The sequence below is a fragment of the Electrophorus electricus genome, chromosome 15 (genome assembly GCF_013358815.1).
Source record: "Electrophorus electricus isolate fEleEle1 chromosome 15, fEleEle1.pri, whole genome shotgun sequence".
In the NCBI taxonomy this organism is placed as follows: Eukaryota; Metazoa; Chordata; class Actinopteri; order Gymnotiformes; family Gymnotidae; genus Electrophorus; species Electrophorus electricus.
This window is the reverse complement of record NC_049549.1, coordinates 9,254,673-9,271,716: the sequence shown is the minus strand read 5'-3', so window position 1 is coordinate 9,271,716 and position 17,044 is coordinate 9,254,673. Positions and strand designations below refer to the sequence as shown.

Here is a 17,044-nt window from a genome sequence, read left to right as displayed (position 1 = left end):
AGGGCAGTGTTGAATTCAACACTGGGAGGCGGGAGAGACACCGTGGTCTTTTTTATCAGTTGTGCATGTATGGGTTAGATTGTATGTTAAATGCATGTTCATGTTTGAAAGATATTGTGTGTGTATATCTGGGCAACAATTGATGAGCTATGTTACATATGAAACCCACATGGCTTGCTGTGAATTGAGGGATCCATGCTTGTAACACAGATAAGCTAAACCAAAATGTAAAATTGATATTAATATTAATATACTTTTAATGATATAATTCCAGTTCTTTTAAAGAAATGATTCCCATGATCTGGTTGTTAAATACTGATGAACATATCCTAATGTTGATCCTGTTTTGCCAGTATGTGGACTATTTTCCATTTATCATTCTCTTGATTTACTGTATTCATTAGATTTAGTTATTAAACTCAATTTCATTTACTCTGCTTGTCATAATTTGTGCAAGTCATATAATTTAAAAGCCATAAACATCCAAAAATCTAATTATGGAATAAAGTAGAAATACCAAAAAGGCATTATGTATTAAATCTAGAAACAAGCAGCTTCATAAATATGTGGTAAAACAAAAATTACTTTTGCAATTTTGTGATATGTAATATACCACTCTGGGATGAGAGTCTGGAAAGTTCTTTAAAAGCCCCATATAAACTCTCTAAAAGCCATTAAAGTCCCCCAAAAGGCACATGGAGCATGTGTTAAGTGTGAAATGTTGCACAAACTCTGGACAGAAGAGAAACTTGGGCCTCAAATGTGAGCATCTTATTTTTGTTTTTGAAATGCTTTAAAAAAAATCTTCTGAGCAGCTGACTACACCATATCTACCTCACTGTGGTGTAGTTTAACATGAAATGTCATTACTTTAGTCTTATTTTGCTCCCCACTGTGGAAACCCTTTAGTCTGTGAGTGAGCGAGTGAGCAAATTACAAACCAGGCCAGGTCCATTAGGTGCTTTCATAATTTTTTTCAAGGAAAATCTGAATACTCATAAATTTTTAATACCTTTCCCCATAAGTGAATCTCAAATCAGCAGCACTGAATTAACACATACAGTGTTGAGTTCATTCAGCTTTGAGGATTTTACTTTGCTGACGCCTTTGCCAGAAATGTTTAAGCAATTAGAATTAAATGTAATAAATGATAAGCCTATTCATTCTTATTTGTAGACATATAGACAGTCCATTTCCCACAAACATGCCAGTGATAAAGTGGATAATAGAACATACTTGGAATTTCCCAGCCAAGGACAGCACCTGACACAGCTGAGACTCAGACCGCAGGTGTAGGACAATCCCCTGTAACATTGCAAGGGTAGAGAGGGTTTGGGGGTGCTCTATGATAAATCTGACCTGGTCACAGATTCTGAAACTTGCTGTTTGGAGGCCTGTATTAGCCCGAGGTGGTCTGATCTCTGCGGTCAGTTCTTTCCAAATAGGCTCTTTAAGATGTACTGTAGTGAACAGCTGGTGACCTCTTTCCCAAAAGTGTCATAGCCCTAATTTTAGGTGATATCATTGCCTGGACAAACAGGGTCACATGTTTCAAACAAGCACAGCCATTTGGGGAAGGGCAGAGCATTTCAAGCCAAAGCCCTTGATTTTCTTCCAGCCAATGAAATTACAGAGCTTTAACACAATCGGATTTACTTCCTTTTTCGACATGGTATACACATCCAGTTACATTGGCTCTCTTATACTCCACAGCAAAATGCTACCATATTCAGATGACACTGGATGACTTGACATGGCTGCTTATGGCCAAGGGTAAATGTACCATATTTTGCTTGCATGGGTCAGTCTGTGACACGTGCAGGTTGAAATTCTGGGTCATCAGTGTTGTGATGGCCAGAACGATTTGTCTACTGTACAATGACATTATTTATAGCCTGGACACATGTGTTTTCTCAGAACAGGGTGCATAAACCTCAGAACATTTCTCACCACACCAGCATGACTGAGAACAATTTGATTTGTTGTATAAATAGGTCAAAGAGATTCCAATCCATCTTCTTAACTTTCAGGAATTACATTTTAAGTTTCTTTTAGATGAGGAATTAGAGACTGAGTGTAAAATTTTATGTCTAATTATTGCAAATTGACTTTGCATCACTTCTTTAAATTTGTGATTTGTGATTTTCCCATTCTGCTGAAGTAACATGAAAAACGTTCCAGTTGGTGAGTGGAAATAATAAATCTGTTGTACGAGTTTTTGTATGTCATTTATGAAAAATCAGAAACTAACACAGTGGACTCAGAGACAACATACAAACCTGATGGAAGACACATTATGTTAATGACTATGATTGAATGATATTTTCAAGCGTAGGCATGATGGCCATTTCTGATGTACCACTCCATTGAAAGCGGACTGCCGCATTTGCAGTATAAGGTTCCCATGTGAAGGCAGCACTGCGTGGCCTACCAAACTGCAACAGGCGGCAGATATCATCCTGAGCTGCTTGCTTCTCTTATGATGGCTCTACTACTGTACTGTCTGCTTCCTTCATTTCTTCAGGCACTCATCTAGTGAGATCTGAACATGTAAAAAGCAGTGTAAAGGATGCATGCTGTACACATCACAGGAATTACACAACTTGTGAAAAATTCTAAAAAGCATCCACAATTTTTTTTGGAAACACTGCAAAATAGGGTGCAGTTAAAAGGGACAAGAAGGTGTCATAAGTCCTGGAGTCCACTTACTCTGATCTTGCCTAAAGACTTAATGGCAGGTGATGTCAACTCATTTGCTCATAACATTGATTCCTTTATTAGCAATTAATACTACTTAATACTATTGTTAGCCACTATCCCTACAACTTCCACTAGTGGTAGCTTGATGTTATATAATTTAAATTCAGTATTTAACAACAAGAATACAAATAATTAATCAAACTCCTTTTTTTTTTTTTTTTTATACAGGAGGCATAGGTCAAATAAATAAATTACAGGCACTTGGTTGAGGCACCTATTAATGTAACTTTACCATCTGTGTCAATTCCCAACAAATGATTACCAGAAAGTAGTGCAGGCACATGATTTCAGATTCATTCAGGCTGCCATTACTGAACCCAATCCTTCTTCATTCCAAATCCCATAACATCCACAATAGGGAGGGCTATTTCTACTGTGAACCAAAGCAGGTGCTTTTAGCTATTTTAGCTATTAGCAGCTGAAGGCAATGATTAATGAACTGGTCATCATGATAGACTACATCAAATGGTTAACATTATACTATTTTTGGAAGAAACAGAGGTGTTACAATGAAAATGAAACGCACCAGGAACTGTGCTACCCCACTGCTTCCATTCCATTCCAGAATTTCATGGCTTAAAGTTCCCGAGCTAATGTTCGCAGCTAACCTGAAAGGAACAGTAGAACAGGCTGGAGCAGGATGGTGTGGAACCTGCTCTGAAGCACTCAGTGTAATTATATTGATTGTGGCTCAGGTTAAGTTGCAGTTGTGTTAATTATAATACTTGCAAACAAAAAGCTAAGACAGACATATTTCAAATGCAAGTCTATACAAGTACTGAAGTTTTACAGTTATAACTGTACTACGGTAACCTCAACTTCTCATCCATGCACACTCAGATTGCATTCCAGTAAACACGACACGATGTAATCAAAGATCACAGGTACCGAAAGTGAAAAATGACTTACATACAGTCTCCACAGAAAAGGATATAATCATTTTAATGCTAGAGCCAGTTGGATGGAGGTTAGATGAACTCTGAATTGCACCAAGTATATCTATCCATATTTCCCAGAATTGTGTGTGTCTTCAGGGCATGCGTGCAGGCATATATGTGCATGTGTGTGTATGTGTTTGTGAGAGAGAGAGAGCCTTGTTGCTACACCAAATATTTCATAATATGTTTACCTCATATACTTAGATATTGTGAAATGCTGACAATTATTGAACATCAATAGGACACACACACAAACACACCTTTCATTTTACTGCTTTTAACAGCATATATGAGCATTAACAATCACCTCTATTGTGTATGCACAATTGGAAGTACCAACAACCTCTTATGACCTTGCAAAACTGTGTTTGTGTTTTACCTTGAAACAGGAAAGAGATTTTCACATGGAGACATGTTGTAATGACCTTTGACCTAATCAAATGACACCAGACAGAGAATTTGAAGTCAGGATGTTAAGATGATTTTTAAATTATTTTGAATGTCAGAGTAACAGGTAGGACGCTTCTGAGCAGACAGGGTGCAGTGGCATGGAACAAGCCCAGTAAAGGTCATTAAATATTGGGTGAGCCTTATGACTGTCTGACTTTTCCAAATAATGAATAATTTGTCAGATAAATCATTTTTGTGCCAAAACAAATTGTATGGCAGATAAAGGATTTAGTGTTTTTTTTGTTTTTATACGAAATTTAGAACAACTTAGCATGATGCAGTGGATTGTGAGTTTCAGGCATAATTTTAAACATTGCTCACAAAGGTCTCCAAACAAGTTTGTAGAGACAAATGTATGTGTATTCCTAGAGACAAAATGGCCTTTTCCAGTGTATTTTGTTTGGAAGATAAGTAGAACTTACTTTGTAAACCACCATGGAAGAACATGCAAAAGGAATCTGCTCTGGTTTAGCAGTTGATCTGTTAAGTCCAGTTAACCCTCAGATGGTACAAGGGGCACACAGGTTGAGCTATGACGTCATTAGGCTTGTGAGGTATACAGTCTGGTTACGGCAAGCGCTGTGAAGCTGAACACCAGCAGGTCACAGGGCCCTGAGACTGGCCCCATTAAACCCCTTGAAAGGTCTGGGTCACTAAGGGCCGATTCTTTATTCGTAAATAATATGAATCATGTATGCAATTCCTCTACTCACTATCATTCAGAAAAGAACAAAACAAACATGAAATGGAGCTAAACATTAATACAATAAAAAGTTAAAGGATTTTTGCATGTGTTTTCAAAGCTTAGTTATATCTTGTGAGCAGGAAAAATGAGAAGCTCAGAGGAATTTATCATAGGATCATAGGACCTTTTTTTTTTTTTTTTTTTGAGCAAATAAACAATTTCAATCCTGGTAAAGAGCTAAAAGCATGATTGTCTTGGGTGGGGGGCTAAGACTTCTGCATGGTACTGCATACTGCCATACATATAGAAAAATACGTGTTTAAAAATGATCAGCAAACTGAAAAGTATAATGCGGAATATGGAAAGCCCAAAGCATTTGTCATTGGAATCCCAACGAAGGGCAATTGGCCAAGGAAGATGATCAAGTAGCTTCTGCATGGCTCAGTCCTGAAGCCTCAGTACTAGCAGAGGCGCATAGGCTAATGAGCCAACAATGAATGAAGAAGAAACTCGAAAAACATTTCTCTGACCCCATTGTCTCCTCACTTTCCCATTTTCAGGCTTTTAAATACTTCTTAAAACCACATGAGCACACATACAAACACACACACACACACACACACACACACACACACACACACACACATTTGGGAACAGTGCAGCTCATCTTTCTTTGTCTTGACAGAAGCTTCTAGACCTTCTTCTGTCCTCTCAATCAGATTTACAGTAATCATTAACCACTAAGCCACCTGCCCTTAAGATGCGTGAGTGTGTGTGATGTCCATTACTCAACAAAGCAATGGTTTGAGACTGAGAATATCAGGATTATTATTACTGGAATCTCAGAAGCACTGTGATACATTCACACATATACAAAAAAAAAATAAAAAAAATTATTGTATAGGATAAATAGCATATTTAATGGTTTTGTATGATTGATGTGTGTTTCATGCACATTCATTTGTTTTTAAACACTCCAGAAGTAAAATTGTAAATCTATAGCACTTGGAAATATGAAATTAAAATATTTCACCCAGTTCCATAAATTTAACATTACACTTATGCACACAAATCTAGCTATCATTGTCTTAAGTGTTTGTTGACTTGTCTGTACAGTGACTCTATTCTTCATGAGGGACAAAACTAGTATTGATTTGCATGCTTGAATGGTCTCATGCGAATAATTTTATTTCCTGCTAACATTTTGGTTTCTCAGTCTTGGAGTATTCTTGGAGTGTTAAGTCTGTTCTCTGCTCCGACACATTTGACTCAGGTTCAGGGTTTGATGATTAGCCAATGATCTTATCCATGTTAGGGGAAAAAAAAACGAATTTGCCTCAGTAGTTCAGGATTGAGATTAGGACTGCCCTGAGTTTATGCAGTAGATAATTAGGGTTTGGATTTTTGTATTCAAAGGAGCCAAAGTGGCCAAAGTTTTATATTACAATAGGCTACACTGAGAAACCCATAGGAGATCCGGAAAGTGTTAATCAGTTTTTAGTCGAGATCTTAATTACCTCCAAATATATTCAAAATCTAAAAGTATTCAGGTCTAAATTACTTAAATTAAGTCTATGAAAAATACGCCTTTGACTTCTGTGATATGTCCTATATTTAGCTAATCCTTAACTGAAAATACGGGATGTCTTTCACGTGTAGAAGCCTCACTGAATCGCCACTTTTCAGCATTTTTAACTTCATTCTGGCTCTGCAACGAATGGTTCCTCACGGTGAACTTGAAACGCGGCACTCGCGCTTCAAACCCTCGAGAACCGACTGTACCACTGAAGCGGAATAGAGGGGGGGAGAGGCTTTCCCTTCTCTCTCAGTTAGTCCCGCCTCGGGGCTGCTCGGCGCAACTTTATGGGGATATAAAATGAACGCGCTCCAAAGCAGAATGACGTTGTGCAACGGTTCCTCTCCCTTGGCGGACGTTTGCCGTCGCGTGACACGCTGACTAACTTGACGCCATAAGTTTCCCACACGATCGCTGCGTGTGTGCGTGCCTTAAGCGTGTGACTCCCGAGCTCTGGCGTTCTGTCCACCGCTGCTTCGCCTCATCTGCCGGTAGCGTGAGCCGCCGAGGGCGCAGCCATGGCCGGAGACGGCACAGACCCGCGCGCGCTGCAATACGAGCAGACTTTGGTGAGTTTTCGAAGTTGCACGGCAACTTGCGACGGCGCGCTTGTGCGGTTGCCCTTTTCTCAAGGCAAAGAACGAGTGGAGAAGGTGTCGATATTTGTTCACGTGCCAGGCTACGGGTACAGTAGTTACAGTACGCAGTCCGTGCTTTGCCTTGTCGTTTCAGATGTGACGGCTTTTGCTGCGATTTCCCCCTGCAGATCCTGCAATCTGGTCGCTGCTTTAATTAGTCTTCCGGCGCGTTCGTTTTTGTAGTAGCTCGCGTACGTGTGTGGCTGTTTAGTATCGCCGCAAAAGTGACTTGGAAGTGACACTATTGTGAAGACCCAGTGTTGCTTTCTTACTTACTCACCTTGTTTGTTTCTCTTTCGCACTCCACGTTTTTGCTTAATGCGTTCTTCTGTGGTGATCTGTTCCCTCCAGTGATGTTTCATTCTCGCACTTTGACACTGCTGTACAAAAGACAGACGTATAGCAAAACTGTTTTGAGGGCGAAGCCAGTTTGGTACTCTGAGTGAAAATCACGGTAGATTTGTAGTCACATTTCAAGTCTTTTCATGTTCAACTTGTTGGGGTGTAATTGTTACGCATCGTGCGGGGCAGAGAGTGGAGTTTAACTGTACACGCGAGAAAGAGGCGTCACTCAGCAAGTGTCCATCTAAACCTTCTCCAAACTCTTCAGTTAGCCAAACTATGTTTTTCTCTCTGTCTTTCTTGTTTAACATATTATGTCCCGTATCTAACTCCATTTTGTGTGAGTTTACAGATCAGTATATGCCTGGATAATGCTGCTTTCTGTGCCATGTGTAAGTGGGAGAGAGTGCACACAGTGGAGCACTAGTGTGTGATGCTGATGGAGAGATGGACTGACACACTCCCAAGTGTGTGTGTGTGTGTGTGCGCGCTTGTGCTTGTGCTTGTGCTTTTGTGCTTGTTTTGTCAGAGATGACTGGCCTTCGTTCTGGAATGTGTGTTCTCTGTAGCTCAAGCAACTATGGCACCAACTGTCCCCTGCCACACACACGCGCACACACATCAGCTGAAAGACAAAGGCAGAGTATGCGCGTGTGTGTGTGTGTGTGTGTGTGTGTGTGTTTGTTTGGCCAGCTGAGAATGACTGACTGAAAGAAAGCACAGTTCTCTAGGACCCTTTCTGCCAGTGTTGTGCTCAGAGCACTGGAGCCTCCTACAGATTCACTCATGGTGCTGATAACTGTTTGCTGGTTGTTGAGATCAGCAGCAGGGCACTACTGTGTTGTAAAATGTGGTCTAGTTGTAAAGAAAGAGCATGTGTGCTGCGCCCACACATCACTTCATCTCGTCTAGGAGATGGCATTATCTTCATCTCTACCTGGTCTTAATCATCTTTCCTTTTCACCTCTTCTGTGGTGGTTTTTTTTTTTTTTTTTTTTTTTTTTTTTGTGTGTGTGTATCAAAGTAGGAAGGTAGTTAAAGACAGGTACAGTGGTGTGTGTTGGTGTGGGAGTGTCAGTCAGACTGCTCAGTCTTCTCATCTTTACCTGCTTCTCATTGTTCTTTCTTTGTGAAAAGTCCAGGCAATAAGTAATCTTTATTTGGTGTGCGTGCGTGCGTGCGTGCATGCTCCTCAGGTCGTCCAGGTGAGATTGTCTTCCCTGCACTCTGACAGTGTGTCTGTCTCCCTCAGACCTGCACTGTGTTTACATACACACCAATACCCTCACAGTAATGAGCAACATTGTAGATTACTGGGATAGGGCTCCTGTGTTGTGGCTCTGTGTCCAGCGTCATTCAGCTGTGAGAGACGTGGTAGAGCCTCAGTCACACAGCACACCTGTTTATGTTCAACCCGCTGCTCCCATAACAGAGTGTCACACAGATGAAGGCATGCTCAGCATACAGCCATTCAGAGGTGAGGCAGAGCTTGGTGGTGAGATAACGGTCCAATATTTGAAACCTTTTCATCCATCAATACAATTTAAATGTTAAGTCTTTATTGGCCTGACTATCATATTGCATTGCCAAAGAATTTAGATAAACAGAAATAACATGTACACAAACAGTAAGGTACGTAAACACAGATGAAGAACAGAACTGTAAACATCATTCTCTCTCAACCTCGCAACAGTGGGATGAGACAAAGTGCTATCTCTAACCTGCTTGTTTGTGCATGTGAATGAGTGGGAAGAATGGAGTGGTAATGAAGGTATGAAAAAACTATTGCCTTGTTTTACCTCTGTGTTATTTGTGATTTGATGGTACGTCCACAAAATACTCTTGATCCAAAAGCCTACACGCACTCGCTTGACCTTACCCTTTGGCTAGACTGGCAGCCATGCCTTCAGTGGTGTGGTGAGGTTTGGTTCTTTGGGCAACTAATAAGAAGGATGGAACACGGAAGTACATAAGCACATGAGGAGCACAAACAAACCACAAAACGTGTGCATGTGTCTCTCTTTCTTCTCTCTGTGTCTTCAGATTCATATTCAAGCGGCCATATTGGAATGAATTGTACTTTTATATTAAAATGGTGGCGATAATGTTGATTGATCTTTCTCTCATTTTTTGTCATCTTTGTTAATCACCATTTGACTAATCCACCTATGAGTGAAACACACAGCAGGTAAATGGCTGAATTGGCCGTCTATGTATACCTTTTTTTTTTTTTTTTTGCCATGTAGTGTTTATGCTAATGCCATTTTGGCAAACTGCACTTGAAGTTTAAAATTTCGGTGTATCGGCAGTGAGGGCCTATGTGACTAAGAATAAAAGAATGTCCATTAATCCAGAGCCAAAGAATCAGTTGCATCATGAGCAGTCCAACAATGACCTGTTTATTTTGTGTAAATTCATTTTATCTTAATAGTTAGCATTAGTTATCAACCTGTTTAATTATTTCTTAGCAAGTCTTGAACTGTTATCTGTGTTTGCAGAACAGTTCCTGCGACTTGTCAGGTGATCAGGAGACCGTATTGGGTGTTTGGGAGTGGAATATTTAGTTTTGCCTTGACCGCCTCTGTCACTCATTGCAAACCAAGTGCACGTCTGGCAAAGTGAACGTCACTGGCATGACGGGTTCATGTCTCTGCTCTCCCCCATTACGGAGCCAATGTTGGACAACCCTGCCCACCCGCTGAAGGTGTTGTGCGTTGATGAACTGTGCAGTGGCAGGTTACTGCTATACCTGTGCTGAACCACCAGATTCATCTGCTCAGCTAAATACTAGGTTCTTCATGTGATGGAGGAGTGTAAACAAAGAATCTTTTAAAATAATTAATAAATAATTTAAAAGAAAAATAATTCTGCTTAATTTGTAAAGCACTTTTTTAACAAAGTTTACACAGTGGTTTACAGAAAGACAGGGGCACAGGTCTAACCTTATAGTAAATGTTGTAAACATGGACCTGGACATCCTGTTTTTAGTTTTGGTGTCATCTGTAGATAGAAGTGTTTTTTTTATATATATATATATATATATATATATATATATATATAAAGTGTGTGCGTGCGCACATGCGCGCGAAGCTTTCTCGTGGAAATTCAGCTCTTGTTTGGAGCCGGCCGAGCCTCAGTGGTAAAGACGATCGATGAGGATGATGTGCTTTTGAAATGCCACCTGTTCCTACTACCCAACAATTCACAGCTGCGTTTTGCAGAAGTTCTGAGTGCAGAGTGTTGTCATTTTCTTGAACTGAAGTGGAGCTCATACGTTTATGGGTATGTCTGGAAGATTTCACCCATCATTTAGAAGGGCGGGGTTTTTTTTTCTGCGAATGAACAGTTCAAAGGTAAAGCTTTCTTCTGAGAAATGGTTACAGTTCAGGCTGTTAAGATGATGGGTCGATGAAGCCATGCACATTTAAATCAGCACGCCTGCTGACTCGTGACGTGGGTGTGTGGGGGGTGTAGGTGTGGAGCCCAGGGCAGGAGATGAGGGCCCCTCTATACAAGGCCTAAATGACTTGGACTATAAGTCTTTCTTTATGCGTTTACTTAATTTTAAATTTATGGTTGTAGCCGGTGTAGAGAACTCAACGGCTTGTCGTAGAGCAGTGATATTTTGGCACCAGGTAACAGTAGTTCACCTGTCTCGAGTTTTAGATTTTTCTGTGTTGTGTAGTTTCCTGGCCAAACTGTTTGTTTATTTGTCAGAATTGTCATTTTACTTGAGCCAAATAACACAAAATGGTTGATTCAGTGGCTTTTGTATCTATCCATATCACCCTCTGCTTGCTTTTCTTTCTGTCTGTCTTTCAAGGTGACTTTTTCTTGTTGACACTGAGGTCCCATTACTTTCCAATAGTCTTTCCACCACACCAGAAAACATCCCGTTAGCAATCTTGGTCGCTATGTGTTCTGCGTGCGGGTGTGGAGCATTCCATCTGCACCAGCTAAATCGGGTTGACATGTTAAACACTGCTGTATCAAATTCAACTGTTCTGATATCATGGGGACATTAAACTGTGTTTTGTGTGGGTTTACACAAATATCTGAGCAGGTTAAATGGGTCTCGTTCGTGCATGCTCTCTTGCTCTCTTGCTTGCTTGCTTGCTTGCTTGCTTGCTTGCTTGCTTGCTTGCTCTATTTCAATTTAATAGTTCAAAAAAAGTTTCTTCAAATGAAGAAGCAAAGCAAAAATATATATATTTACTGGTGTCCATATGAGCATGGCTTACCTGAGGAGTGGGTGTGAAAGCTTGATGCTGTCTCCAGGCAGAGCCTTGCTGCCAAATCCTTTGCGGTGAGAGTTGCTGTGGGCACTTCTCTTAAGATGTTCAGTTGAGTTTTGCCAAAATTTGCAACAAAGTGTTTTTTTTTATTTTTTATTATTTTATTTTTTTTATATATATTGTTGCTATGACTTTTTTGTATTTTTTTTTTTTTCCCCAGTGAAGAAGGTTCACCTCAGAAAGTAGACACAGCGCCTTGGTGTGCCTAAAATAGTGAACTTGTCTGACATCCTCCTCCCCCCAGCGCAAGCAGAAGACGAGTAAGAGGGGATCATGTCTTTTGATCTTGTGTCTCAAAGCAGGTCTTCTTAAACTGTACTTTGTGCAGGTTGGTTGGTTTGTTTTTGTTTCACATTTCAACAACAGAACAGTCTACACAGTAAACAACTGTGCTACTGTTTCCATTTGACAACCAGGTCTTTAACCCAGCACCCATGCAATGCACATCTATGAAAATGTGCGCACACACTCAAAGTTTATGCCTTCACCCTGCACATGTACACAACACCTGTGTGGTTCTATTTGTACTTCTATAAATGTAACAAATAAAATGTACAAATGTCTTGCCTGTGATTTGTTCTCTGATTAGCATGGGTGTCCCTTGCTGTCTTCTGTGTGCTGGTTAGCATTGAGGCTACTAGCACTGGGAAGCAGGAGATTGGAGCAAGTCGTCCATATCACAATTTAACCTCCCCTTCTCAATCCTTGTTTTTGTATTTTATTTAATATCTGATGCTGGTATTTGGATCTGGATTTCTAGACAAGTGGCTACTAAAATGTAATCTGACACATTTTAAACTCATAATAATGATTTAAAACCAACCCTTTTTACAGTGCACCTTTTACATTGCTGTAACTTCATAGATTAATCACTCAGGATCGTTGATGGTGAGCCAGGTATTTCAGTCAGTTCAAGAGTCTTGCTGGACCTCCCTAGATACATTACAGGAAACCTGCTCCATTTTCATCTCACCGCGTGGTACTATGGTTTTAAACCTGGCGGTGTTTTTTGATGTAGCAATTTTGTAATTGATGCTATTTAAATGTGTAGTTAAGTTACACCATTTGGGTAAATTACTTTGTGTTTCTTAAGCAAACAATGCATCAGTTATGAAGGTTCTGAAGAGTAATATTTTGGTGGAGATGAAATGGATGTCACTTGACACGCTTCTGGTCATATGATGCTGTGGCCCTGGATCCATTATCTCATCTCTCTACAAATCTCCATTTATTTACTCATGCATTGGGGGGGTGTATTCAGATACAACATTTACACAGAACACCCTCCCTAAGAGACAACACACTAAAGCAAATGCATAGAGTACCTGTTTGTGTAGAATGTGGACAACCAACATTGGGTTGGTGCGTGTGAGTGTGTCCGATTATGTGGTGAGTAAACTTTCCTGTTCTGGAAGGGGTCCAGTGTCGATCCATCCATTTGCAGATGCTAAAGCTGTCTGAGTTGCCGTGGATACTCCTTTTTATGTTCAAGTCCCTTGGAAAAGGGGGTACTGTTAAAAATTGGATGGCCTCCCCTCTCTCTCTCTCGCGCTCTCTCTCTCTCTTGTGTTCGCTCTTGCATTTTCTCCTCCATTCTCTCGGTTTGCTCAATCCTTCTGTTCGTCGACAACTACCTTGCTCAGAGATGGGTGCAGTGCACAAGTAACGGGTGGAAATTGCACTCCTTGCTTCTTTCTGTTAATTGAGGCTCTCATTTTCTGGAACGAGCCTACAGGACTGGTAGGCAGTGGACTGACACAGATCTCTCTTTCTGTGCTACTTGCACACATTCACAGGCAAGTCTGTTATTGGAGGGACTCTGCACATTTTTGCAAAGACCCAGAATCTTGCAAACACCTCGGCTTGCATAACAGTGCTATTAAGCTGACAGATGCTAAATAAATTTATTTAGCTGGTACAGCAGATAAAGAGGTTCTTTTTGGTAAGCTGTGTCATACATTATCAGTATTTTACCTACACATACCAAAAAAAAAAGAAGCTTACCTGCAAAGTCAGTTGTCATATACGATGTCGCCCCACAAATTGTCATAATGCATCCTAATGTCACCAAAAATCTGTCAGTGACAGTTGATATCAAAGTTGACAAACTTTTGCTTGTTGGAATAAGCATTTATAAATCTTTATGTACGTTTGTCATGAAGGGCTTATGTAGCTGTCATGTAGCTTTCTAAACAATGCCCTTCAGTAAAATGTTACCATTTAGTTTTGAGGGACTGAGTTGCATGAATGAGAATCAGAAAACTGGCCCTCCCTTTGATGTTTTGATGAGGGTCGAACAAACAACCTTAGGTGTGTAGATGTTGCATGGTTTCCCTTGGGTCATGTATGAAAGCCCATCATGGTGATCTCAATCCTTTTGAATTTGAACATGGACAGATGAGTGCATTCAGAGAGAGAGAGCAAGAGAGAGAGAGAATCATTAATGTCTAGAATACCTCACATTTTGGAAAGTGATCATGTCTGCAGCCATATAAAGAGACATTGTTACACCAGACATTTCTGTGACTTTATTTGGCATTTAATATTCTATTGTTTTCCCCAAATATTTCAAATTCAAAATAAAACTAAATGTAAAGCAGGAAGAGTGTGATGCTAGCAACACCAAGTTCATGGGTTCAGGGAGTACATACACATTTGTCAGGGTGACAGTACAAGTCTCTGTAATACTGTAAATACTGTAAATGTCAACAGTATGTATCTAGCAGTATTTCTGTCCTTTAGCCACAGGTCAGGTTCAGACAGGTGACCTAGTGCACGCAAAGGAGTCCTCATGCTCAGTTTCAGTGAAGTCTTGGCATAAACTCTCTGTGCCTTTTATGCTTTGTTCTGCTTGTTTCATTGCCTTGGTGTAAGAGACAGTCTCAAATTCACTAAATAATTTGGATTGAACTGGGTATCATTACAGCTGTTTTGCTGTGTGTGTTTGTGTGCATGCATGCACACACGTACTGATTTGATGTTTGCGTGCGGGAAGCTACACACTTTACTGTCTGAGACATGATATTCAGCTTGCTTCTCTCCTTTTCTTTCTCTTTCACATACACTCCTCCTCTCTTTCTCACTTTCACCCCCCACCTTTCTCACTTGCTGACTCTGAGAAAGTGTATGTGTGTGCACAGCATGTTGTGAACTGTAGGACCTGGGGGTATTTATATTGCATTATTTTACACATGCTATGTATTACTGTACTTGTAAGGTCTTACATAAAGGCACACACATGTGAGGACTTATTAAACCTCATATAATAATCACAGTAACCTCATAACAGTTTCTGTTTTTGACATTTTTGGACATTTGTACAAAATTCTACAAACCCACAGCAAATGCTTTTGTACATTCATGCACGTGTTACACTCTTTGAAATAAGGATGATGCCTGTGATCACCACCGCTGCTGTGTTTGACTGAACTGTAGCATAACCTGGGGTAAAAGCATTTAAAGCAGGGCTAATCTGCATCTCCCTGTGGCAGCATTGTCTGGATCTGAGCCAGCTGCAGCAGGACCCAGAGAGCAGTCCAGACTGCAGAAGAACCCAGAGAGCAGGCTCCATCGTTGGAGAACACAGAACTGACCCGAGCAGCTGCTGATTTATTGGAATATAAAATGAGCCCAAGCCAGTAGTAATATCTGCCCTGTACAAAACACATGCCATCTATAAAGTGTTGTTTTGTCAATAATACACATTCACACAAAACATTTATTGGGTTCAAAGGTGAAAAGCTTTGGCCTCTGATAAAATCAAGGCTGAATTGTACAGTCCTGATTATGTAATATTAATTGCTTGCATGTGCGTGCGCGGGTATTTTATTGATCCCTTCTTGCTAAACTCGGTGGTCTCTGAGTGTACTCTGCATCTCTTTTCCTTCACAAATGCACATCATAATGTTATTCAGTCAGTACAAGTGAGCAACACATTCTTTACTGTAGTACTTTACTAGTTTACCATGGCTGGCTTTCATTTTTTTTTTTTCCTCTCTTTTGTGTGCTTTCGTGGAGGGGGTTAAAGTTCATTAAAGCCAGTGTGTTGTTGCTCAAGTGGTGTGTTTGTGTGTTTGTGTGTGTGTGTGTGTGTGTGTGTGTGTGTGTGTGTGTGTGTGTGTGTGTGTGTGTAAAAGAAGCATAGATTTCGGTGGGATCACAATGTATCTGCAGTTGGCCAACACTCAGAAAAGGTTGTCAGCATTCCACATCAGCACAACATGGATTTACTCCTACTGCCTCCCTAACAGATTTCCTTGTCTTTGTGTATGTGAGTGCCTTTGTGAGGGTTTCAGCAAGAGAGAGTTTTGATCATCCATCTCTTGGCAGTCTCAGCTACTGTGCTAAGCATTTTCAAGCTTGATTTCTTGGTTAGCAGACTCTATTGTTGCCAGACCTATTTGGAGACAGGAAAATCAGTTGCCTGTAACAATGATACCATTTATGCTGACCTCAAGGGCTGAAGAAACAAAGACGCTGCTATCTTACGTTTGTCTTTGAACTTCTGGTTTGGCGTCGACGGCCGAGCTGCGTGGCGTGAGAGATGGCCGTAAGCTTTAGTGAAAAGTTGATCACTGAATCCACACCGTGAACATGAGTAGCCTGACGATCATTTGGGGACTGCCACAGCAGCTGGAGGAAAGAAAGCCGTGAAGGTAGTTTAACTGGGACAGCGACAGTGTTGCTAATGTGTGGTCATAGGTGTTAGGCTAAGTGGGGTTCCCTTCCGTCTTCACCTGTGGACACTTTACCCTAAACAAGCATATTCCAGTGGAATGCTATTGTAACTTTTCTTCTGAGCAGGCTTCTGAAGCCTTCAGATGGTCAGAAAAGCACTTTGGATGGCGGAGTGGGAAGGCATCTTGGAACATGTATTTTCTTTCTCTCTCTCACTCTGTCTCTTCGGCCCAAAGTCCAAAGACCTCCTACTGTTCAGAAACACCATAAATATTCGTTTTGGGACAGTTGACAGAGGCACACAGGGACTTTAGCTCCATTTTCTGATTCTGATAACCAGGAATACACTTTATCCTTTGCTGAGGTTGATGAAGATGAGCATGTAAACCACCTCTTCTTCCCCTTATGACTTGCCACAGTGGCTTCACCCTGTGTGAAGGTGGAAGCTTACATTACTGCTGGTGAAGGATGCAACAGGAAAGAAGTACTGCAGTGTGTGTGTGTGTGTGTGTGTGTGTGTGTGTGTGTGTGTGTGTGTGTGTGTGTGTGTGTGTGTGTGTGTGTGTGTGTGTGTGTGTGTGTGTGTGTGTGTGTGTGTGTGTGTGTGTGTGTGTGTGTGGAGCCTCACTGATTTTGGCCTTGGGAGCATGTGAGTGAGTACGAGAGGGAAATGGTGTGGTCAT

At 40.8% G+C, this 17,044-nt stretch overlaps 1 protein-coding gene across 3 annotated transcripts in view; it reads left to right on the top strand.

Moving 5' to 3' along the window:
- The first annotated feature begins 6,719 nt into the window (after positions 1-6,719).
- The window catches only part of LOC113580384 (chloride channel protein 2-like), a 66,516-nt gene continuing 56,191 nt past the window's right edge, over positions 6,720-17,044 (top strand). For all 3 annotated transcript variants that reach the window (XM_035533937.1, XM_035533938.1, XM_035533936.1), the window contains exon 1: positions 6,720-6,978. In XM_035533937.1, coding sequence (XP_035389830.1) covers positions 6,928-6,978 — 51 coding nt within the window. In that variant the 5' untranslated portion in view covers positions 6,720-6,927. The remainder of the gene's footprint in view (positions 6,979-17,044) is intronic.